This window comes from Paroedura picta, chromosome 8, assembly GCF_049243985.1.
Source record: "Paroedura picta isolate Pp20150507F chromosome 8, Ppicta_v3.0, whole genome shotgun sequence".
Classification (NCBI taxonomy): Eukaryota; Metazoa; Chordata; class Lepidosauria; order Squamata; family Gekkonidae; genus Paroedura; species Paroedura picta.
Window position 1 is genome coordinate 43543793 of NC_135376.1, and position 26028 is coordinate 43569820.

The 26028-nt window shown below is 44.4% G+C and overlaps 1 protein-coding gene across 4 annotated transcripts in view; it reads left to right on the top strand.

Moving 5' to 3' along the window:
- The window catches only part of MMS19 (MMS19 cytosolic iron-sulfur assembly component), a 31252-nt gene continuing 5224 nt past the window's right edge, over positions 1–26028 (top strand). The window contains exons 1-19 of one of the 4 annotated variants that reach the window (XM_077349435.1): positions 1–152; positions 9638–9686; positions 14149–14249; positions 15832–15917; positions 16391–16465; positions 17563–17632; positions 17725–17853; positions 19007–19068; positions 19264–19350; positions 20162–20236; positions 20450–20527; positions 20798–20936; positions 21483–21637; positions 21851–21929; positions 22045–22170; positions 22796–22877; positions 24388–24485; positions 24809–24940; positions 25574–25729. In XM_077349435.1, coding sequence (XP_077205550.1) covers positions 110–152; positions 9638–9686; positions 14149–14249; positions 15832–15917; positions 16391–16465; positions 17563–17632; positions 17725–17853; positions 19007–19068; positions 19264–19350; positions 20162–20236; positions 20450–20527; positions 20798–20936; positions 21483–21637; positions 21851–21929; positions 22045–22170; positions 22796–22877; positions 24388–24485; positions 24809–24940; positions 25574–25729 — 1822 coding nt within the window. In that variant the 5' untranslated portion in view covers positions 1–109. Of the gene's footprint in view, positions 153–172; positions 244–4113; positions 4266–4493; positions 4561–9637; positions 9687–14148; positions 14250–15831; positions 15918–16390; positions 16466–17562; positions 17633–17724; positions 17854–19006; positions 19069–19263; positions 19351–20161; positions 20237–20449; positions 20528–20797; positions 20937–21482; positions 21638–21850; positions 21930–22044; positions 22171–22795; positions 22878–24387; positions 24486–24808; positions 24941–25573; positions 25730–26028 lie in introns of those variants that run through there. The other 3 variants (XM_077349436.1, XM_077349434.1, XM_077349437.1) reach the window with 3 other exon arrangements.

The window sequence follows — 26028 nt, forward strand, 5'->3', positions numbered from 1 at the left end:
ACCTCCGCCGGATCCGCCCTTCCCTTCGCGGCGGAACTCTCCACACGCTCGATCTCCGGCTGGATTCGGGGGAACCAGATTAGCGAGGGCCCAACTGTCGCGGTTAAGGATGCAGGGGAAGCCGATGGGCCTGACGCCACACAATGTAGAAGGCGAGGCTGTGCTGGGGGTAACATTTGGATTTTGTGGCAGTTGACTGTGTTGGCAGTGGAAGGCCTCTGGCGCTTCTAAAACATCTGAACGGTGCCATCTTTCTTTTGATTCTTCATTCCTTCCTACCCATCAACAAAACTCATCCTATTTGCAAAGCTTTTGTTTCGGGGGGGGGGGGGGTTGTCTTCCTACAGGTCTGTGTTCAGAATACCGAATGTGAAATATAACCTCCCTAATCAAAATCTGCTATAGTTTTCTTCAAGTTGTTCCCCCCGCCGGAGACATGCATCCCTCTTGCTCTTATCTTCCTTTCCTCCACTGTCTGTTCTTATTCTTGCTTCTTCTTTCATTCTCTGCCCTTTATATTCTATATAGTAAATGTGCATTAAATGCCACTAAGTCACAAAACAAGAATTAACAATAATACACTTCTTGAATGAGACAACTATGTAGCTTGTACAGAAAAAGGTCCATGTGTCCTGGGTGTAAGGAGTAGTACAGAGCACTCCTGGAGTTGCCATCTAAGTCTTTAAGTGGTAAAAGCTGCACTTCAGTTCTTGCAGGTGGGCTAGACTGTAACGTAAGATGCAAGGCAGTGTAGAAAATATAGTAAGCTCAGGGTAAAGGCTGGCCCAGGCACTGGGCAAAATACAAAATTATAAACATCCCAAATGGGAGCATATATACAAGCTTGTGGCATGACTTTTTGAAAGGCAGTTTGGACTTACTTTAAACTTTAAGTATATTGGCAGCCTGATTCTGTACAAAGTTAGGTGTGTTGACCTCTGCATAAACTTGGGCTGTAAGGAACAGAAAACAACAGATCTCTCTATTCATCTTCTTGTGCTCGTTGTACCAACCTCTATCTACAAGATCGTTTCATGCGTATTTTGATTCTGAGCAAAAAAGGTTAATACATGGCACAAGCACTTCTTGTTCAGATTACAACTGAGCCCACATTGGCTTCCCTTTGCTGCTTTTAATTTCTGCTTTGGTTCTAGTCTTTCCTTAGTATTAGCCCTGTACCAAAAGAAAATTTGGGTTTGCACTCCCACCACATTTATTCCTTTCTCCTTCTTTTGCTCAGGGAGAAATATGTCTCTTATCCTATTGAAGAATGCACTTTTCATCCATTTTTGGTGAAAAGGTATTAGAACTGCTCTTTGCTTCTCACTGAAGAAGCTACATACGTGCATAAGTGCTGTCAAGTTGCAACTAACTTAGGGCAACCCTTGGAAGAAGCTTTCTACGCAAGTGAGAAGCAGAGGTTGTTTACCATTGCCTTCCAATGCTGAGTCTTCCTTGGAGGTCTACCAGCCCTGCTTAACTTTTGAGAGCTGATAAGATCAGGCTATACCATGCCACCTTCCCTCCCTGAAGACTTTTAACAGGCTAGCAATTTTTAACTAGCAAAGGCAGATAGCAGACTATGAAAGACAAATAAGTGGAGCGGGCAGAATGACCTTGCTGAGATTTATCTGTCATTAAAGCTCATCAGATCAGACACATTCCAAAGATTTAAGATTTTTTTCCTTTTTATTGTTTGTGGCCCTAGTGCAGAACATCCTATTCATGTCTAAGTCCATTTTAAGCTATTTGCATTTTTATTGCATCAGGATTTGCAGTAATGAGTTTGAAATCTGATTTTCTTACACTGAACAGCTGCTATTCCAGGTCCTCCCCAGCCTATAATATTCATAAAGTAATTGCCTTTTGGACAATACAAGTATAGACATGCAAGAATTTTTCGGGGACATCTAATTTTTTCCGGTATCCCCTTCCCAATTTTTCTCTTTTGCTCCCCTGGTAGTCTCTATAGCCTTTCCCTTTTCCTGCTTCATTCTCTTCACCTGTCAACCAATGTCTCTACATTCAGAGGCGATACACTGCTGAACACCAGTGCTGGGAGGCAAACCAGGAGAAGGCTTTGGCCTCTATTCCCTGTGGTTGGCCCTTCAGAGAAACTAATTGCCCACTGTGTGAACACGATGTGGACTAGCTGACTACTGGTCTGATCCAGAAGTGCTCTTTTTGTGCCTCTCCATCTTCAGTCTTCCTGGCAGCCTCACACACACACACACGCACACCAAGAAAAGTTTGACTAAGTTGCATGGTGGCAACTGCCCATGGGCTTGACCAAGTTGCATGGGAATTGAGTTTCCAGTGGCTGTTGCCTGGCTGTTGCCTGGCTCATCCCCAACAAAGCCTCTTCCACCAAAGGACATGACAGGGAAAATGGGGGGCGGGGGTTGCCTCCTAGTTTATCCTTGCTCTCCCAGGGTTTTGGTTTTCAGAAGGCCTTGTGATTAGTCCGTAAACTCTAAAATGGCCACATAGATCTCCAAATGGGTATTCCTTTCTTAAAGCTTCAGGTATTTCAGTTATTTTAGGGAGTTTTAATTCCCCAATATATTCTCTTAGATTTCAGATTTTTCTGCAGATGGCTTCCTTTAGGTTTGTGGAGAACTCTCAGCTGTCTGTCCTTGGATTTATTTTGTGGAATTTTTTCATCCATACACTCTGTCTTGGTTCAGAATTAGATATATGATAAAGATTAGGTGTTTTTTTGAAAACAGAGCTGGGGAATACATTACATGTGAAAAAAATAACCACAATCCAGTGTTTCAGGCTATTTGAACTGGAGTTTTCTTCTAAACTGAGAGCCAGTTTGGTGTAGTGGTTAGGAGTGTAGACTTTTAATCTGGCATGCTGGGTTCGATTCTGCACTCCCCCACATGCAGCCAGCTGGATGACCTTGGGCTTGCCACGGCACTGAAAAACTTCTGACTGAGCAGTGATATCAGGGCTCTCTCAGCCTCACCTACCTCACAGGATGTCTGTTGTGGGGAGAGGAAAGGGAAGGTGTCTGTAAGCCGTTTTGAGACTCCTTCGGGTAGAGAAAAGTGGCATATAAGAACCAACTCTTATTCTAAATTTACACTACTTTCCAAGCTCCCACCACTTCATAAAAATCTGTGGACTGGCCCGTTATTTTGGCAGTGACATTAGACGGTAACAGGGCAGCTCACTTCCTCTCACTTCCACTCTACAAAGTATCTCTTCTCACCAGGGGAACTGATCGCTATAATTCTGGGGGATCCCCAAGTCCAATCTGCAAGCTGGCATCCCTACATCCAGGGAAGAAGGCAGAAGGGGGTTCCTCCGGACTCTGTGGCTTACATGATTAGTGTCACAAGTAGTTTTTAGGACTTACAATGCTAAATTTCTGCTGCTGGAAGGAAAAGGCTGAGAGATCCTCTTCTTACCTGCAACACACACTTCCAAGTGTCTTGCAGTCTTCACAGGTCAGTTTGAGAACCCCAACCCTATTTTATGCTTGTGTTTGCACAGCACCTGCAGCAAGAATTCCACAGAGAAATGAGGATTTGTTTCTTGGTTCTAGGTTTTCCTTGAAGCTCATTTTGTCTGGCATTTTTAGTTTTGCCCTTTATAATGTGAATGAGTAAATGAAAAACAATTCAACTGCATAGCACCAAGTTATTTTTAATTTACTTAAACATGGAGGGGGGTACCATAATTTATATGTATGGGGAATTACATTTCAAATATGAAAGGTGTTTGTACCATAAACTTAGACCCATAATTAAGCTCTCTTGATCTTAAGGGTGCCACTGGACTCAAAACGTTCCATTGCTTCAGACCCACCTGAAGCCATACATTCCCTTGACACTTTGTTGTGAACATTCTTCATGCACTTACATTGGGACAAAAACAGGCTATGGCGGGGTCTTATTTTGCCACTTTTCCAATAAATTGGGCCTAATAAAAATGAGCATTTAAAATATGGCGGTAAAACCTCGATCCTCTTCTAATCGGATTTAAACGCCTGCCCTGGTTTTCGATAACCCTACTCCCACCCTGCCCCCTGCAAGCCACGCCTCTGTTTAGGAACTCTATGCTCTGCTGCTACTGAACGCCGCTACCTTGATCCCTCCACACGTGACGGGGACGGTGCGCACGCGCAGTTTGCCCTCCCCCTTGCCGTTTTCAGATTATGATGGCGGCTGGAGGGGCTGATGTTGATGTAGGCGCGCCTGGTTCCCAGCTGCAGCCTTGGGAATGGGAAAGCTGTGCCCGAGAAGCGGCTGAAGGTATGGGCATGCGGAGGAAAGGGGGACCGGGGCAGCCGAAAGTCAAAATGGGCCGGAGACTAGACAGCATGCTACTGCGGTCCCTGTGGGAAAGGAGGTGGGGCGTGAGGGAAGGAGGTGGCGGCGCAAGGGCTCGTCGCAAGACTGATGGGGTGCGGGAGGGGGAACAAGCGGAAGGAAGGCGGAGTTCAGAAAGCCTTTGGGAAGAGGGGTGGAGGAGGATTGTACGGGGCGGAAGGCTGGCTCCGATTTGAAATGCGATGCCAAGTGTTTCCCGGGAATACTGACATGTGAAGTAAGGAAAGCATCGGAGCACGTACAGCGGGCACTATCAGGACACAGCTGGGCCTGATTAATTAGCCATGGCTAATAACTTGTGGTTTAGCACCGCTTCCTATGGGGTGAGGTGCCAAAGTGTGATTTATAGCATGTGCAATTAGGGGCAAGTTGGAGTTTTTCTCCCTCTTGATGGTTTCAGAGACGATGAGCAAAAATGGCATATCCAGGGGGGTATGAAGGTGCTGCTGTGCACTTGCTGCTACCTAGAGATGAAAGCTGACTGTGTGTCGCTCCAGTATTTGTTTCAGAAGGCTGTGATAAGCAGAGAACTGACATGCACAGAAATAGCCCACTTTACTTTGAATGAATTAACTCATAGTTTCTGTTCTCTGCTCCAGTTCACAAATATGATTTTGTGTCACTTGCTTTCGACACTTAAAAAAAGTGAAATCCACTCCTTAAACTTCATATGAACATAAAAGGTATTAAAAAATAATTAACCCATATTTATGTTCATTAGTAGTTTCCTTCATCTTGTAAGCATGTATTTCTTTTGCTCTTTGAAATATTGCCTCATTTACTTCTCTAAGAGAGTTACAGGCTTACTTTCAGCTCAGATTATTATTTCTGGTATGGTGGCCACTGATTAATTCATCATGGATTGACTGCAACTTTATGGGTAGCTGTCCTATTGCATCTAGCCAAGCAGTAAACTCTTGTCATGCTCCTGCTACCTGTGATTTTGGTTTGCTAAGACTGGTATTGCCAATATATAGTTATAGCATCCAGTCACAAGGTAAGGTGGGTTTTCTCATTTTCCAAACAACAATTGCATGAATGCAGTGAAGCTCACCTCACCATCTGGCTATATATTACAGCCTCTCCTTGCAACAGTAAGCACTTCATCATGTCCATAACAGTCATTTGAACCCACTCTTGGTTTGAAAGAATGTTGGCAGCATCTGCCTGTTTGTTTAAACTGTGAAAAGCTGCCTGAGTGAGCAGCTTTATATGAAATTGGAAACTGGGGGAAAATGCATTGTGGATTGTGTGGGCTGGTTTCATAAATACCTAGTGCTCTTGGACTTGACTTAGTGGAAAAGCCCAGCTAGAAAATATCAACACTTGCAAGTAGCTTGCATCATTTTAAATTTATTTAGTGACTGATTTAGTGACCCAATTCTAAGATCATCAGTGTACTAGTATGACACCACTAGTCTGAATTCTGTGTCTCCACAGCTAAGCTATGTGACAAAAACTCCCCTAACAGGGTGCAACAGAATCCATAGCAACCACATCAGCAGTCGCACCACTCTGTGACAGGAGGCCTGAGACAGCCAGCTGTCTGTTATGCTGTTTGCAGTGATGCAGGAGCTAGACCCAAACAAGAGAACTGCCACCCCACAGCAGGGCAGCTGGAAATATACTGGGCATTGCAGCTGTTGGTTGTGTGCTAGTCCTGGCAGGTGGTTGGCAATGTATTGCCTTCCCCAGTGAATGGCTTTCTGGAAAGAATCCAGAATATTCAAGGACATTAATGGGTAACATTCCACACAACACCATGCTATCCGCAAGATGCCATACCAGTGTAACACCCTTGCAAGTTGGAGATACAGGAAGTACAGCTACTAGACACAGAGGAAAACTGTTGTGCAGGATGAATAGCGGCCACTTTGCATCCTTTTCTGCACCAATATGCAAGCATAATTTTTCTGCCATCTCCCTAAGGCTGTTCTGTTACCCAGTGTTTCTGTGCAGTGGACAACCTGTTTTGTCACGAGTGAGCAGTACTGATCACAGTTACGTTCCTCTGAACTATTTAGTATGTTTTACCCCTACACAGAGGAGACAAAGGAGATATTGTAGTAAGGAGTGCTCTGGTTATACCTTTTCTCCCTTTTCTTTAAATTAAAGCTCTCCATAGAATGTAGTGGGCCAACCTACGAACAGAAAAAGGGTTCTTTGAAAACCAGGAATGTCATGTTTCCAAGAGAAGGCACATCTTAAGGATCTTATACATTTGAGAGTAAAATGAGTTTTAATTGGATGGTTACTGTTGCTCCTCTAGTTCTTTAACAGCTGTTTGTGCCAGGCTGATGGGTAGCTGAAGGGATGCTGTACTGTGCCTCTGCAATCTGCCCACTGCTTTGTATGTTTATATTGGAAGTTGCACTTTCAGGTGACAAGCTATTTCCTGCTTTCTTGTAGTTTCATTTCTTCTCCCTGCATAGTTTCACCACTTCAAGTGAGGTAGATCTTATTGACTGTTCAGCAGATAAGAAGTTTTTATGGCATGCTTCAGTTACAATGGGCATATTGGTGCCCTTTAATTTTTTTCTTGGTTTGCAGTATCTGTACTTGAAGTTTGATCAACTTCAAATATGGGTTTAAAAATCTTGTGAAAAAAATTGGAGAAATAATCCAAATTACAGTAAAATGGATGCAAATGGTTGGAGTACGCTATGTTTACCTCTGTAAATGGAAAGTAGATTCTTATGAATATGCTGTCATGGGGTGGGGAGGGCCTTTGCTTACCCTAGGATTCCTGGATATCCCAGTCTTGCAAGTAAAGATATAAAAACATGCAAACTCATCTAGTATATATTTCTTCCTGCCTGCATGAACCTGCATTTTAGAGGAATGAACAAAGATATAATAAATGATCTGTCAAAGTACTTTCCTTGAAGACCATGCTAACCTCAGGGGAGTAACTACATAATTGGAAGTTTGGTGTGACTTGTGTATTGTAGCTACTTCTGATTGTGGTCTAGGAAGCAATTATAGGCTTTTTGGCTCCTATGATCATTAAGGAATATTCAAGTTGTCAGTGCTTAGTTATTCAAATAGCTAAAGTCATCTATTTTATATTTATATATTTTATATTTAAATTTTTAGACCATCACTCCTGGACTCACCCAGCTCACGGTGGTTTACATAAAATCTAAAAAAACCCATAAAACAATAACCATACAAAATCAAGATGGTGGTAAAATCACAACTACAGGATAACACATTTCACCCCCACCCAACCTGACCCCCATGCACAACAGCTGCCAATCCTCCAGAGGGCAGCCTCAAAAAGTGTGTTCTGGCAGGCTATTACAGGCCTGCACGGAGAGGGAGCAACTATTCCTAGCTTGGACCTCAACCAAACACTTGGTAGAAGAGCTCCGTCTTACAGGCCCTGTGGAATGTTGATGGCTCCATCAGCTATCAGCCCTTAACTCTTCCAGGAGCTCATTCCACCAGTTTGGGGCCAGGTCTGAAAAGGCCCTGGCCTTGGTTGAGGCCAGGCTTACCAACCGGGGACAACCAGCAGATTCTTACCCACAGAGTATGGAGCCCTGCAAGGGGCATAAGGAGACAAGTAGTCCCTCAAGTAAGTGGGGCTCAGGCTGTGGATGGTCTTGAAGGTAAGTACCAAAACCTTGAAACTAATCTGGAAGCCAATCAGCAACCAATGCAACTGCCTCAGCATAGGCTGGACATGGACCCTCCAAGATAACCTTGTGAGGACCCTAGTGCATTTTGCACGAGCTATAATTTCCGGGTCAGAGATAAGGGAAGGGCCATGTAGAGCAGGGGTAGTCAAACTGCGGCCCTCCAGATGTCCGTGGACTACAATTCCCATGAGCCCCTGCCAGCAAATGCTGGTAGGGGATCATGGGAATTGTAGTCCATGGACATCTGGAGGGCCGCAGTTTGACTACCCCTGGTGTAGAGAAAGTTACAGAAGTCTAGTCTGGAAGTGACTGTTGCATGGATCAGTGTAGCCAGGTGGTCCAAGGACTACTAGAGCACTAGTAGCCTAGCCTGGCTTAGATGGAAAAGCGCCACTTGGGCTACTTTCATGACCTGAGCCTCCATAGATAATGAGGCATCAAAGATCACCCCCAAACTCCTGGCTGCAGGTACAGCCATAAGCTGCACCCCATCCAGGCAGGGGAGACGCACTTCCTGATCCTGTCCCCTTCTACCCAGCCAAAGGTCCTCCATCATGGAGGGGTTGAGTTCCAGGCAACTCTTCCTGAGCCATCCAGTCACTACTTCCAAACAACTGGCTAATGTTTCTGGGTGGGAGTCCAGTTGGCCATCCATCAGGAGACAGAACTGGGTGTCATCCATCTGGTATTTTAGAGACACGACAGAAAAATTAGTTGAAAGTCATAGCTTACTCATGTCATTAGATTTAGAGAACACATGGATTGCTTCCTGTCTCACCATTCATGTGCCCTCTTGCCTTTTTATACTATAATACTATCCCACCTGTCTATCTTCTCCTGATAGCCAGGAGAGTCAGCTGGGTTAGTCCTGTATCGCTTTTCCAGCCCATAGAGAGATATCATGTTCAACATTATTATTGCTGTAGCATTTTTTTTTTGTGGTTAGAAGGAGCACTGAAGGGTATCCCAGTTCAGTGGCATATGACTACATGAAGCTCCCTTAATTCTGAGTCAGACCCATTGGTCTATTCAGGTTTGTGTTGTCTGCTTTAATTGGCAGCAACTCTCAAATGGAGGTCTATAATGACAGCTACTATCTGATATTTTAACTGGAAATGCGAGGTATTGAACCTGTGGCCTACTGAATGCAAAGCTGATGAAGTACCACTGAGCCATAGCCTTACCCCATACAGCCAAGATAAGACTGCAGTGCTCTTTATTGGTAGGGACAACTACTGATTAAGGGAAGAGCAAGTCACTCTTCCACTCTTGAGATTGCCTTGAGATAAATGCTTCTCAACTCATGATCACATGAAGCTTCCTTCTACCAGGTCAGACTATATAATAATAATAATCTTTATTTTTTTTATCCCTCCCTTTCTAAATAGCTCATTTGACATATGTAGCCATTATTAAATAGCTCACTCTATTTAAAAGTTCATTTGACCTATGCAGCCATTACTATCTGCCCTGATACCAACTCTCCAAAGTCTGAAGTGGAAGTCTATTTAACTGAGCTGTGCAAGCAGGATAAATTGCATTGAGCTGTAAGCTAGGTATATTCCCATTTCTAAATTTTATTTTAAGAACTGTTGCCAAGTTTAGCACGGTAAGCTACAGGACAGAATTTCATCTTGCATCTTTTTTTAGGAGTGAAAGCTGGGACACGCACCGTATTGGATGTTGTGGAAACCTTGGGGTAAGTTGAACTTTGTGTAATATCCCAGCCAATTCATTGTCCCAAGACAGAACTCCTTGGTTTGCTGTAAAGTTACATGTAAATAAAATGCTTGAAAAGTGGGGATGTGTTCCCTGTAGTTCCAGACTAGTTAATGAAAGTAACATCTGGCTGCCTAGATGCTAATATGAATTTCAACTGGATTATATAATCCAAGAGACTTCCCGGTATGTCCCTAATAGCCTGGGAGGTGAGGTTGCCTCCTTGGCCCACATGGGTGACCTTGATGAAGAACATAATGTTACCAGCTCCTCCTTTGAAGAGAGACTCCAGGACTGTTTGGAGGGTTAAGCTGTTGGCTGCCTTATGTGATGGAGTCCAGGACTGGGACAGCCGAGGACACTAAGCCTGGAAGCCTTAGTCCAAATGCTGACTTCAGGTACAAACTCACTGGCTTTTTTTGTCACATGATTTTTTTGTCCTGTGTTAAATAACAAGGAATTAAGCAGTAGCGAGAAAATAGGAAACCCAGGCCAGAATACTGTAATCATGAATTATATATCTCAGGAAGAGGGGAAATGGTGGCAGCAATTTGAAGCAGTTCAACAGGATTGGGAGTATTCATGGAAAGGAGAGGAGAGTATTCCCACTTCCCCATCAAACTATGCTGCATCTGTGTTTTGTACAGCACCAAATATACTCATCAGTTTTAAAGAAATGAAAAAGCAGAGGAGTAACAAGAGCTGCCAAGCATGTGACTAGTTCTCAGCCTTCTGACTCCAAGAGGACTGTTACTACTCAAAACATATCTACTTTTTCCTTCCCTCTGTGCCATAAGATTGAAGGGCAACACTGAAGCAACACAGGCATAGTGAAGAAGAGTACTGCTGTCTGCCTTCGAGGAGCCTAGACATTTTTAATCTCCACCAGACATGCTTCCTAATTTCTAGAGATGCTTACTATTCCCCTCATCTCTTAGGTTTGGGGTTCTATATGACTAAATGCTTACTAGAGTGGAACGTCACAGTGCAAGGTTCTTCTGGAAATATTTCTTTGAATGCACACACAGAAATGAAAATGAAGTAAACCTCTTCAAGATTTTTAATTTTATAGTTAGATTTCTATACCTCTTCTTTTTCGGGATTGCTGACTCAGGGTGGTTCACAGCATGGAATTATAAATGACCTAACTGAAATCAACAACTATTCAATAAACTCTGGATATAAAACTTATTTTATATCCGCATCAGCCGTGGTCTTAGTTTTTGCCTCCCCATCTCCTGTTCGTCGGGTGAGTTACTTTAGGAGGGCCCATATAATGGTGTCATTTTCTGTCATTCACTAGCCCCAACCGAAAGCTTGGCAGAAGGGCTTTGTTTTGCAGTTCCTTCGAAACTGATGTTCTGCAGGGCCCACCGCTCTTCCAAGAGCTGATTCCACCAAGTAGGGGCCAGGGCCGGTTGTGGCCAGACATACTTCTCTAGGGCAGAGGATCACCAGCCAGTTCATACTGACAGAGGTATGGGAGGTATAGTCAGCTAAGTGGCCTCTCAGGTATGTTGGGGCCAGACCATGAATGGCCTTGAAGGTCAGTACCAGAACCTTGAACTTGATCCAGAATTCAACTGGGGGTCAGTGTAGTTGCCTAAGAATAGGCTAAATATGGGCCCTCCAAGGAGTTTTGATGAGGACCCAAACTGCTACATTCTGGACCAGTTGCAGTTTCCAGGTCAATGACAGGGGTAGGCCCACATTGAGTGAATTACAGAAGTCTAGCCAAGAGGTGACCGTCATGTTAATCACTGTGGCTAGGTGCTCTTAGGTAGGGTGCTAGTAGCTTGGCCAGCAGATATGGTAGAATGCCAATTGAGCTACTCTGGTGGTCTGAGCCTCCATAGATAGGGAGGAATCAAGAATCATGCCTAAATTCCTAGTGGATGGTGCAGCCATTAATTGCACACTGTTTAGGCAAGGCAAGCACACTTCCTCTCCTGGTCCTTTCCTACCCAGACACAGGACCTCCTGGAGGGGTTGAGTTTCAAACAGCTCTGCTTGATCCAGACCATCACTGCTTCCATACAACTGGCAAATGTCTCTGGAGGTGAGCCTGGGCAGCCATCCATCAGGAGATACTGGGTGTCATCAGCATATTGATGGCACCCAAGCCCAAATCTCTGAACCAGATGGACTAGAGGGCACATAAAGATGTTGAATAGAATGGGGGATAGAACTCTGCCATGCAGAACGCCACATGGAAGCTGGCAGCAGTATTATGATTGTCTCCCACTGCAACCTTCTGTCCACGACCACGGAGAAAGGAGATCAGCTATTGTAAGGCTGTCATAAGCTGTGAGTCAAAAGCTCATGATCTACCATGTCAAATGCTGCTGTGAGTTCTAGCATCATGAGTAGCACCAACCCACCTCAAACCAGCTGGCGCTGGAGATCATCCATCAGGGCAACCAGTCCTGTCTCCACCCCATAGCCAGGTTGGAAACCAGTCTGGAATGGGTCAAAGGCCGAAGCTTCAACTAGGTATGCTATGAGTTTGCCCATGGTGGCCCTTTCAACCACCTTCTCCAGATTCACCTCAGGAGTTCTGAAAAATGTTTTGTAATTGCTGAAAGGTTTTATACATTTTAAGGTCTTTATACACTGGAAAAGAGTGTTTTGGTACTGCACAAAACTAACCCCATTTACCTTTGCAGGCTCACTTTGAATAAGCGTACATAGGATGAAGCTCTTTGGACAACCTATCCAAATAGGTCTATTCAGAATCCTAGTCATGTCTGTTCAATCAGTCTTAGCCCTAGTAAAGCATTATTATAGGATTACACTGTAGGTGATATTGAGCCAGTCATTCTCTCTCTGCCTAATCTACCTTATAGGGTTGTTATGAGGAAGAAAATGTACCCACTCTTCAGTTCCATGGAGAAAGGGCTGAATAAAAATGTACTAGATAGACTTGGTCCAGGCTAAGTGCAACGAAGGAGAACGCTGGGAAGAGAATCTGGGAAAAGATGGCTTTTTGAATGATGAAATTGTTACTGAATGTGACTTCTGTGGAGAGAATGCTTTGTTCACATTACGATGGCGTTCAAGATTCATGGAGCCATTCCTTTATAGTGAGCAATACCAAGCCTTATTAATCATTTCTGACTAATCAGCCTCCCATCTGTTCTCTTCCTGAAATCCTACTCAGAAAATAAAATCTTTGAGCAGCTGATGCTGAGATACTGTGTTTAGAGTGAGCTTTTCTGTTGGCGTCTAGAAAAATATGGCATGTTTAACACTAGGTTGGAGGACGTTCCTCCAAAGGTGTCTTCCTCCAACTAAAGTGGTCCTTACTCCAATGCAAGAACTAACTAAGTTGGAGGAAATATCCTTTGGGTAGAAAAAGCCTTCAGATCTAGTAGTAGGATGCATGCTACTGGTTGTTTATAAAATAGATCTAGAGTTTAGATCCTGCACACACAATATCAATGTATCTCAATGATATTAGAGCTATGGACAGACAAGCCAGATCTTTCTACAAAAGTCCCAGATTTGCAGAATAATTTGAAATTTTAAAAGGGGATGGGGTTAGGCCCCCTCAAAAATAATAGAAGCAGCATCTGTAGCTTGAAGAAACAGTAGCCATGCTAGGCAACTAAAACAGTATTGCTAAGCCTCTACGCCTTGGTTTCTGTCAGTAAAAGGCAGGAGGAAGGGCCTTTTCCAGGATATTTTGGCTTATCTTGGAATTTGCTGCTACTTTACTTTCATGACTTACCCGGGACTGGCTGCTTGCTACTGTTCAGCAGCAGCCACATGACAGAAGCCCATGTGGTGTAGTGGTTAGAGTTTCAGGCTAGGATTTAATGAGGGGTTTGAATCCCCGTGGCTCACTGGATGATCTTGAGACAGTAACACATTCTCAGCCTAACATACCTTGCAGGGTTGTTGTGAGGATAAAATGGAGGAGAGAGGAATGCTTTGAGCTGTTTTGAATCTCCATTGTGAAGAAAGGGATATAAATGAAGTAAATAATAAATATGGCCGAATATACACGGGAATAAAATACACGGCAATAAAAACTGGGTGGTTGTGAAGGAAAAAAGAATGCTCAGCATATGGGATGAGAAAAATTAAAAAGTGTGGGGAGGGAGGATACAGGAGAAAGTGAGGTGCCTGTAGTAAGTCCTTGTGGGTTTGCCACTGCACCTGAAAAGCAGCACCATGCAGTAGCTGGCCTTGAGCGTAGTTTCCCTAGGGAGAAGGGAAGCTGAATCTCAGGGCACGTAAAGGTAGTTTGGCTGGTTGGTGTGAAGGAGAGAATGAAGGAGGAAAAGAGGAAAGATTATGGGGGCTTTCAGGAAAGAGAAATGAGAAATAGGAGGGAAGAAAATGAGATGGTCCCCACAAGTCCTTGCAGGCCCTCACTTGTGTTTTCTTTTTCATGTGTGGTCTTGGAAACCATTCTTTATTTTCTGTCTCCAACACAGATCCCCACTTGAGAATGCAGACCCTCAAATGCGTGCACGGGGTCTTCAGATGCTCTCAGAAGTCCTGCTACAATGCTGCTCTCTGCTTCAAGAAAAAGAAGGTGGGGTTACATATGATGCCTTCCCATTGAGCTGGTTCCTCATTACTTGCAAGGCAGGGGGAGTGCTGCCTCAGGTCTCCGCCCTCAAAGGATTGTATCAAAGATTGTCTCAACATCTAGGGGCATTAGGTGGGACTAATTCAGTGGCAAGGCAGCACCAGCATACTATATGTAGTCCTCAGTGGCAACAAAGCACATTCTGCTGAAAACCTTGATACTTTTATAAAATGCTTAAACTGTTGGTTAGTTTAGCAGAGACATTTACTAGCTTTGTGGTAGTTAAGGTCTGTTGAAAGGATCTCACAGGAATGTTCTATTAACTTACATGGTTGATAAAAAGCAGTTCTCTCTGCTGGGGGTGGAAGGCAAGGAAGAAGCTTTGAAAAGGTTGTGATGACTGCAAAGGAGCTGTTTCACTGTTAGTTTTTGACATAAAAAAATAATTTGTTGACTTTACCCTGCCTTTCTTTTTAGTGGGGACCCAAAATGGTTTATATCATTCTCCTCTCCTCCCATTTGTCCTCACAACAACCCTGTGAATTTGGTTAGGCTGAGAGTGTGTGATGCACACAAGCTCACTCTGCAATTTTCTGTGGCAGAATGGAGGTTTGCACCTGGGTATCCCAGATCCTAGTGGACATTCTAACCCCTGTGCCCTGCTGGCTCCTGCAATACTGCACAGTGCCTGGGGCAGCACAGGGAGGGAGGACTTGTCTGAATGGCTTGATTGCCATGTGTCACTGCAGTCCTTGCCTGGCAAGAGCCAGCTTGGTGTAGTGGTTAGGAGTGTGAAAGCAAGAAAGAGTGCATTTGATAACTAAGAGCCAGCTTGGTATAGTGGTTAGGAGTGCAGACCTTTAATCTGGCAAGCCAGGTTTGATTCCACGCTCCCCAACATGCAACCAACTGGGTGACCTTGGGCTGACCACAGCACTGATAAAGCAGTTCTGACTGAGCAGAATATCAGGGCTCTCTCCGCCTCCCCTACCTCACAGGGTGTCTGTTGTGGGGAGAGGATAGGGAAGGTGACTGTAAGCCGCTTCGGGTAGAGAAAAGCAGCATATAAGAACCAACTCTTCTTCCTCCTCCCCTCCCCCCCATAAATATACATACAGTCCTAAAAGTTGCTGTTCTTGATGGTGCTGGTCAGTGAGTGCTTTCCCAAAGGTTCCTCACCATAGTGTGTTCCACAGCTCTCTGCCAACACATTTATTCTTAGTTTCTTGTCCCTTAAGTCATAGAGACTGGTGATCAGAGGTGTCCTGCAGTGACATCCTGGACCCAGCAATGTTCTACGAAATGCATGACCCTAACAGTGTTTGTAGTTTTGTTTTCTAGAATGTCCAATTTCACTCTGTTTTTTGTGTCATGGTGGAACCAATTGCACATTTCACCTGCCACCTGTCAAAGAATTTTCTGTCTTACAAGTGAGCCCTGGGAGGAGAATGTAGCTGGGCAGCTTATAGTGACCCAGTATTGTCCACCATTCTCGCTAGTGGCGATGCCAACTTACTCCATGCTGATTTTCCTTGGTTGATGGCCACTTCCTGCTATCATTTCTGATGACGCTTGTCTGTTCCAGTGACCCACCTTGTTTTGTTCTTCGAGAACCGACTGAAAGATCATCATGTTGTCATTCCCTCTGTGCTGCAAGGACTCAAAGCTCTGGTAGGAATTTGTTGTTCTTGCCACACTTAATACAGTTAAATGTAATCAGTACTTGGGAGATTGCCATGTCTATCTGTCGCCATAGGTGGAGTGCTGCCTTTTCTCCAAAGGTAGAAAAGCTCAAAGCAGTTAATTAATTCAAGGGCAGCAGATCAGCAGGTCTACCACATTTAAGCATGATCAGTAGGAGAAGCAGTCGGTGATCCTAGTAACATAAAGGTGCTGGGAGTTGCTGATATGTTGATTTCGTCTGGCTATCCCTGGGATATGGATCTCAGACTTCATAGTGCTTGATTGTTTCCTTTTCATGACTGGGACATTGTCACACTGCTGACTTCCTTGACTTGTGCCCATGGAATTCAATTCATGTAGTTTACAAAGTAGTGTTCAGGGATTCTGGGAATTGTTGCAGAGAACCAGTCCCTAATATTAGTGGGCCCTGAATTTTTGTGCTGTTTCATGTCTATCTCTAGAGTATGTGTGCAGTATTAGCTCCAGGCCTGGCAGTGTCGGTTCTCAAAGCCATCTTCCAGGAGGTTCATGTACAGGTGAGTTTGGGGGAGCTCTGTTGGATTGGTCATTTGAGTTCTCTATCTGTGCTTCTTCCTTCCTATTCCCTGGACAACATGTGAATTAGGTTAATCTGGCTTTCTGCCTGCTGCCTGCAGTGCAGTGAAGTACGGTAGGCATTTTCCTTCTTTGCTGGGATGTGCTCATCCATTCTCTCTCTGCTTGAAGAGGATTGAGGCATAAAGTTAGGAACTGGTGTTTGTAGTCTTTGAATGTTCTCCCGTGGCCGCTGGAATTTGTGGGAACAACACTAGGAAATCTGAGATGCAAAGAACCTTGGATGGTCCCAGAACTTTTGGTTGGGTTACCTCATCTCTTGAACTTTCTGTTCTTTGGCCCTCACAGTAAAGGATCTTAGTTTATAACCTCTTCCCCTTCTGAGCTGCACTTCTGTTTTGCATCCCTTGGCAGAGAATAATTGGGTTATTTTAAGAAAGGGAACAAAGATGATCCAAGAAATTATCGGGTAGTTAGTTTGATGTCAATTCCAGGAAAGGTTTTAAATTATTAAGGGGTGTGTTTGGGGACATTTGGAGAGACACACTGTGACAGTTAAATCTCAGTGCAGTCTTTTTTAGGAATAAGTCACGCCAGACCAATCTGGTCTCTTTTTTTCCCAATACAGTTACTAGTTTGGTGGGTAAGGGGGAGTGCTGTGGATGTAGGTAGACTGTTTGGATTTTAGCAAAGCTTGTGAAATGGTGCCTCGGATTGTTCTCATTGCGAAGCTGGTGAGATCTGGACTAGACCTCCATTACTATTAGGTGGATTAAGGCCTGGTACGTGATGCCAAGGTTCATTCAACACTCTATCAGTCTCCCTTGTAAAGTGGTGAATTTGTCATTGTGGGTTTAAGTATTGATTGGCTACCTACATGTTGAGATTATTATAGGTGTACTTTCTGCATTTGCATAGGGTTGAACTAGATGACCTGGTAGTCGCTTCCAGTTACGAGATTAGATAAATATGACAGAATGTATTAGAACTGGATGTAGATGGAGATCCATAGACTTCCTAATTGCCCTTAGCAGATTATCATTTGTTCCCCCACCTCATCTGTATATTTTGCTTCTAGTCTCTGCTACAGTTGGATCGCCATACTGTCTACAGCATTATCACTAACTTCATGAGCAGTCGAGAGGCAGGTGAGATGGACACATGTGAAAGGGTTGCATTAAAAGCAGAGATTCATGTTGAGTGCTTTGAGGACTTCTCTATTTCCTGCTTCTGTTCACAGAGTTGAAGAGTCTGGGTGCTGATTTCACCTTTGGCTTCATCCAGGTGATGGATGGGGAAAAGGACCCTCGCAACCTGTTAGTGGCTTTCCAGATTGTACGAGACATCATTGTAAAGGGCTATGCTCTTGGTAGGTTACTTACTAGGCTGGCTGATTTGGTGAGAGACAACAACAACAAAGGGTGGGAGACAAAAAAACCCAACCTGGAATGGAGCAGAGAACCTAAAAAGGTTGAGAAAACTGCAACTTTATATGATATAAAATATATGACATCCGATTTTTTTTTATGAAACGCAAATATATAGTGACATTTTTTCTATAGGTCACACATACATAAGTTATATCCTAACATCCAAGGACTTAATGTATTTTGACCTATACAGCTCTTCCTCACAGGTCAATATTAAGCATACACAATTGTTTTAAAACACAGATATACATAAAATATGTTTGTGCGACATTTTTCAGTCACCAGGATAGTAAACCAACATCTATATTCAAGTAAAAGTCCCTTGCATGTCCACTAGACATTAAAAGTTCTTATAAAAATTCTTATATAAATCAGGACTTTTCAAAGGGCTGCCTTCAATAACCTTCCCTGGTTGTAAACAGAACCCACAGCATAGTGGACTATTTCTTCTCCCAATTGGTGGGTTGTCTCAAGAGTGCATCAGATGTTATGGATCCTGGCCAGGAGCTCCATAGGTTTACAGAAGTGCCAAAGAACTGACACAAGAAATCTGGGTTTACTTATGAGGAGATCTTTAAGAACACTTCAGAGTTATTAAAGCAGATTCAGGCTAAGCTTCAGTCCACTGGCCTCAAAAGCACTGTGCACATAGACCAAAGCTTAGCCAAACTTCAAGACTGTAAGCATCACTAAAACTAGGTCTTGTACCCTTAATGCTGGCTGAGAGCCCAAAGAATGATTAATTAAGCTATCCCCAACACTTGGATAAGCCAGGCTGCCTTGCATCTGGCTTCCACTGGGGGGGTGGGGTATGGGGGGACAATCCAGGCCTTGAAGGGAAGCACTACTAACAAGCACGAGAGTGGAAAAGTTCCCCTGAGAGCAGCTAGTACTGTCCTCTCAGGACCCAGGGCAGCTAGACATCAGCATGTGGCAAAGTTGGAGTTACCTGAGCCAGTACACCAGATGGTCTGCAGATGACTAGGCCATCTTATACATTTTCTCAGCCTCCACCCTATGGTTTGGTTTGAATTTGTAGTATATAGCCTCTGCCCATCATGAGGATTTACAGTGCTGCCGTCTGCCTTTCAGGGCCCTTTGTAGAGGAGCTATTTGAGGTGACATCCTGCTACTTCCCAATCGACTTTGTTCCTGTGAGTGAGTTCATCGGGTGCTGTCACACTTCTTTGTTTCTAGTCATACCTCCCTGCTGGGCTAGAACTGTTGCAACAGAATAACTGGTGATGCCTGGGGCTGAGGGTATCTGTGGTGAGATTTATTCAGTGAAACACAGCCTGTAATAGGGAGGGTTTTACAAACAGGGTTTTCAGTCTCTGATTCTGTTTCAGCCTCCAAATGATCCTCATGGAATCCAGAGAGAAGACTTGATTGCCAGCCTGCGGGCGGTACTGACCTCCACCCCTGCTTTTGCCGAGGTAGAACAGTTACGTAGAATGGATGAAGGTTCTCATTTACATCTGTCCCATTGCCTTATGGGATTGCTCTGTTCTTTTTGCTGTGAGCCAGATATCTTTTAGCAGTGCTTTTATGCAGCTGTGGAGTGTAAAGGTAGTGTGGTGTAGTGGTCAGGCAAAAAAACTGGGGGGGGGGTGAAAATCTGCACTCGACTATGAAGCCCATTGGGTTTCCACCTTTACTTAGCCTATTGCAAAAGAGAACCACAAATGCTGTCTTGAGCTTCCTGGAGGAAGAATGGAACAAAACATATAGGATATGATGTTCATAATTTGATTTCTTTGGGCTGCATTCAAAATATATCAAAATAAGGAGGTGCAGCTTTCTATGGAATAACTTGAGATATTTTCTCAAACTTGGAAGATGTTGTTACAGCTGAACACAATGTATATACAGTAAGAGCAAGTATATTGTAGAGATAATTTCCCTTCTATAACTGGGATCAGTTCCTTTTAAAACGCAGCTGTCGGGCTTTGCAAGCTTTTTTTGGCAGAAGGTGCAATTAATATTTTTAAAATCACCATTTCAAAACAGTTTGGAGCTACTGAGATTCTTAAAAGCTCAATAAACAGCATAAAAGTGCTTTGTGGGTGGGTACATGTTTCCCCACCCTGTAGGTAACAGTGAAGTCCGGAAATTATGGTATTACCCCTTTCTGTGGGTTGTATATGGGCAATGCCTTGTGGGTGGGAATTGTCTGGTTTCTGGAATATATTTTACCATGAAGAACACTAAAGTTTCCACTTTCTTCCCATGCCTCCCCCCTTCCAGTTCCTGCTTCCACTTCTCATTGAGAAAATGGATTCTGATGTACAAAGTGCCAAGATGGACTCCATACAGACACTGGTAAGAGCACCACTAAAACATCACAAGCTCTATAACTGGAGGCAGTAATTGGGTTGTTTTACTTCTTCAGCTTCCCTCTGGGCCCAGCATGCAGGTTTCTTCCTCCCCCCACTTCAGTGCCTTATCTAATAATTCAAAGACTGAGGTCTGTGCCAGCCACAGTAGCTTCTTCACTGGCCATTGAACCTCTTCCCCTCTAACTTGTTCTTCCAGAATGCTGTGTGCATGATCTATGGACAGAAAGAGCTGAAGGATTTTCTCCCTAGCCTCTGGTCATCCTTGCGAAGAGAGGTGAGAGGAATGAGGTTTGTGCAGGAGGTGGGGTGTGCTTTGTTTTCTGGGAAAGTGTATGTAGTCTTTGTTCCTGTTCTTCGTATAGAAATGTCCTCAAAGGGGCATTTTGCCATGGCACAGTACCGTGGAATACGGTTTGCTTCCTAAGGACATGTGGGAGTGCCACTTGAGTTCTGAAGTCACATTCTCTGTGCAGTTTATACACAAGACACTCTCTTAAGTACAGAGCTGATTCTCCTTCCTCCCTTTCCTCACCCCTGGGGCCAGGTGTTCCAGACAGCAAGCGAGAGGATTGAATTAGAGGGCCTGTCTGCTTTGCGTGCTCTGTCAACATGTTTGTCCCGCTCAGTGCTCAGCTCGGATGATGAAGATCTTCTGGATTCCTTCCTTAGAGGCATTCTGCAGGGTAACCATTGCTGGAACATATAACCTTTGACGAGAGATGGTGTGGCATAGTGGTTAGAGTATTGAGTTAGGATGTGGGTTACCCAGTTTGAATCCTTGCTTGGCTTTGGAAGCATACTTAGTGACATTGGACCAGTCACACACTCACTCCTAACCTACGTCATGAGATGGCATTTGTGAAGATAAAATGGAGGAGGGGAAAGCAATGTTGTAAGCTGCTTTGCATCCTCATTGGGGAGGACAGCAGCACGTAAGTACTTAATACAGACTGGACAGCCACTTGAAGGACACTCTACTGACACAATTCTATTTGTAAGAAATGACAAGGAGGATGAGAGATCTGCTCTCCTGCTTTAGAAAAAGGAGTGGAAACCACATCTGTAGTTAGCTTGGGGAAGAAGGCAGAGAGAATAAATTTTGTACTAAGCTTTGAAATGCTGAAGATGAGCAGCATCTTTTTGGAATAAAGGATTGTTGCTTCTTGGCAGGATTTTAGCAGGGACTTGGATATTCTGTTATCTCTCTCTTACACACTTGTCTTCTTCAGATTGCAGGCACCACCTATGTGAGCCTGACATGAAGTTGGTGTGGCCAAGCGCAAAGCTCCTGCAGGCAGCTGCAGGGGGTTCCTTACGGGCCTATTACCAGATTACGAGCAGTGTTATTCCGTTATTGGTGGAGCAGTATAATAAGCATTTGCAGGTGAGTGAAAGGGGCCTGTGCTGGAGTAGGGAGTCAGGACATGGGGACTGGGCAGCTCCAGTTGCAGACTTGAGGAAATTTGACTTCTTCTGCAGCTGCCCTCAGCATTTGATTTAGCTTATGGCCTACATAGGGCAGTGGCCTTGATCCATGGCTGTTCTTCCATGCTCTTAACCCTCTTAATCCAGCCTGTGTCTTCTTGATCTCTTGTAGAGTAGCCAGCGTAGGACAATCTTGGAGGTGCTGCTTGGTTTCTTGGAGCTGCGACAGAAGTGGAGTCCTGAGGAAGAAGGTGCAGTTTAGCTTCCTGTTACATTTGTACTGGTCCCTTGTAAGGTCTAGCATAACATTAGTTCCTAGGGTTCTGGGGCCAATTAACACTGCCTCCTTCTCTCCATCTCTTCCAGACAAGAGTCCCCTGCTTTGCTCTAAAGATACTCTGTGCTCCATAGTGTTCTCGGCACTTGTTGAGCCCAACGTACAACTGCAGTTGGTTGGGATTCGAGCATTAACCTTTTTAGGATTATTACAAGGTGTGTGGCTCTCTCTGTATTAAGCAGCGCCCCCAGGAAGCATAATGTATTACTAACAGATTTTTCTTCAGGATTGTTTCCGGTTTACTAATATACATTCAGTGTGCCATATGGCATGTTCTACGACAGTGGTCCCCAACCCCAGGTCCGGGGACCGGTGCTGGTCCGCGGATCAGTTGGTACCGGTCCGCAATTCCTCCTCGTTCTCCTCCCCGGCTGCTGCCTCGGGGGCTGCCCTGCCACTCTGCCTCCAGCTTACCTTTGGTGGTCTCCGTCGCTTGCCATGGCTGGGGGGCTCCCCCTCAGCGTGGCACTGTGCAGCTGCTGCTGGCAACACCCCCCAGTGGACAGTGGGAAAGCAAGTGGAGCAGGGATTCAGGCAGCGGCGACATCCCTCGGCAAAAGACTACCCCCCGTCCGGCCCTCAGTAAAATTGTCAAGCGTTGACCGGTCCCCGATGATAAAAAGGTTGGGGACCACTGTTCTACGACATGTATAAAGCCAGCTGGCCTATATGGGCACCACAAGAATTACAGGAAGTGGTGTACAATATGACAACAAAGAAAACCAGTGCTCTATTGCATGGACCAGGAAAGAAACATTAATTTAGTCTCTCCTGTTTCAGGGCTCCTGGACATCTCCGACATAGATAGACTTGTGAACAGTCTGTCACAATTCATCCTTCATGAGGAAGATTCCCAGACCAGGTGAAAGACAGGGGGGCAGATTTGGATCTAATGCTGTGGTCAGGGGGAACAGCTGATGCTGAGCATGGGCCTGATGATCAGCATGGGACTGATTCCTTCCTAATAACTGATGGCATTGCATTTTGTGAACATGTTTTTTAAAACAAGCTACCAGCTTGCTATACTGGTTAGGAATGCTGACTTCTAATCTGGCAAGCTGTATTTGATTCCTGCAGCCGGCTGGGTGACCTTGGGCTCCCCACAGCACTGATAAAGCTGAGGAGTAATATCGGGGCTCTCTCAGCCTCACCTACTTCACAGGGTGTCTGTTGTGGGGAGAGGAAAGGGAAGGCAATTGTAAGCTGCTTTGAGCCTCCTTCCGGTAGAGAAAAGTGTCATATAAGAATCAACTCTTCTAAAAAAAAACACCTGTAATAGGAAACTGCAATGTCTTCTCTACTGTTCCTTATTAGGGTTTAGGCTTTCAGGGTCACTTTTAAGATGGTTATGAGTATATGAAATTAAATACATCTCATAAGATCGCACATGATTGGTCAGAAGCTGGTTTGGGTTGTGCAATGTAACTTGCTGTTAAAATGAGTGCATAAAACAACATCTACATTCTCTTTCTAAATAAGATGTGAACAGGTTCAAACTATCATACTATCAAGGACATAAACATTGGTGATGCCAAATATTTACACCTTCCTGAACTACTTATTCTTTGTTCCCACTTTTGTTCCTTAAGGGACAGTTGGTGCTATGGTTCATTCATTGTTGCCTCAAGATCCTGTCCCGGTGGTTAGAGTTCATGACGCATTACCATACAGACTACACAGCACCTTCTCAGTCATTCTGTTGCTCATAATTTGAACCTGTCTTTAGGCTGTTGCAAGTTAGCTCCTTGTGACACATACTTCTACTGTTCAGCACATGACATGTTGGGTGTCCAAATCTGTTAGTCATAGGACAATTCCCAAACAGACTTGGTGACACCTTGTCCTAGTCTGTGGGAGTGAGAGCATATACCTCTGCCCACCCCCCAACTGGTTTCTATATGAACTTGGTTACAATGAGCACAGAAAAACCCAAGTAATCTGCATCTGTCTGTCCAAAAATTAGATTCTCATTTATCTCCCCCAACACACACTTGGTGTTTATAGGCCATATTTAGCTACAAGAACTCCTATGGCAATTTACAATAAAAACAACTCACAATTAAAATGATAAAATGAATTAGTGACACTGAAAGGTGACAGCATATTTGAATTGTGTGTGATGTGTACCCTTCTTCCCAGCCCTCTAACGTCATATGACCTTGGTTGCTATTATGTTTTGCAGTGATAAAACATATCACATATGCTTTATTTTCATTTTTTGTGATGGAGAAGCCCAATGAATTGTGTTTTTTTTAGTTGTTATAATTCAGTCTCTTTGAAAGAGCTGCTTTCTTCGATTCTGGCAGAGAGTGTTTGGCTCAGGCTCTTTCTTTCGAGCTCTTACCTTTTCACCTTCCTCTTAATTCCTATAGCTTGGCTGCCATGGAGGCTGCAGGCACCCTGACTCCCTTCTACCCAGAAGTCTTCAGCAGGTGCTTGGTTCAGAAGCTCTCGGAGGGTCTGCAGTCAGGTATAGCATGCTTGTTGGGTGGATTTAGCAGAGGCTGGCGGGGCTCGTCTTCTGCATAACCTTGCTAAGGATCTGTGAAGAAATGCTTGGTGTCTACTCTAGTGACTACCGGTGCTAACTGCACTGTGGCTTTTACCCGCATCTCCATAAGATCTCTGCTTTGAAGCTTATGAAGTGAATCAAATGGGCAGACTAGTTTTTAGACTGTGGCTGATGTTCCTCACATCTATGCTCTGGAGGGAATTGTGGGGGCACTTTGCTAGCCTGTTGTTTCAGACAGATGCTTTGCTTGGCTGCTGTGTTCTATGTGCTGCATGTTTCAGAACTGCAGGAGGACAGCACTGAGTTCCAGCAAGATCGTTGCTTGCAGGCCTTGGCAGCAGTGTCCACCCACCCAAGTATAATGAAGGAGACTGTTCCAGTTCTTCTCCAGCATCTCCAGAAGGTGCAGAAAGGTAACACAAGAATTGTATTGGACAAGTGGGAGCAACTCTAGTTATTGGTTCCTAATAGAGAAGGGTAATAGGGATGGGATATGGAAATGGCTTAGAGATGTGTCAGAGAGATTTACAAATATAATTTTATTCTCAGGGCAGGGGCTTGGACTATGACATGTTGGTCCCTTCCAGCCTTTATAACTTCAAACAAACAAGAGAGAGAGTGGCCAAGTTTGTTACTGGAAAGTTTGGTTTGGCATGGCCTTTGGCTATCCCGGTCACAGCCTACCTCCTGTTGATGCTATGTTTTGATTTTCTTAAATGGCCATAGAGATAGGATAGTGGAAATTAGATTTTAAATAATTGGTGATCACTGTGATTTGTTAGATTTGTGTGGGCATTCTTAGTGTGCCTTGACCTGCAGAGCACAGGCTGGTTCAATCTCATCAGGTCCTAGAAGCTAAGCAGGACTGGCCCTGGTTACCTCTTGGGTGGGAGGCCACTGAGGAGGTCCAGGGTCATGACACAGGCAATGGAGAACCTCCTCTGTTCATCTCTTGCCTTGAACCCCCTATGCTGTTACTGTAAGTCAGCTGAAACTTGATGGTGCTTTGAACACATATGTTTTTCATACATTATTTTAATTTGCAGGCAGCATGCAAGCAGGTGTCCAGTCTGTGGTGTCTGTGTGCCAGAGTTTGAAGCAGATGGCATTACAGTGCCAGCAAAATGCTCAGAATTACTGGTACTTTCATCAGGCTGTGGTGCCGTGCTTGATGGGCTTAGCAGTGCAGGCTGCTATGCAAGGTAAGACTAATGAACGGGCAGAGACGTGGGCTTTCGATCCCATGGTAAATTTCCACTAATGGAAGGGGCTGTACTGTTAACTTCTCACTGCAGACCCCGAATGGAGCCTTTGCGTTGTTCCTGGGAGTCCACAGTTCCCAAAAGGGCAACATTTTGGGGAGTGGGGGGGGGAGTGAGGACATCTTTAGTCTGCTGACAGAAATAACCTGCCATTGGTGAAGATCTACCAGAAGAGCATTACTCTCCCTGAATTGGATCATGCTTACAGCCTGAGTGTGGGAGCAAGGGTATTTGTGTTT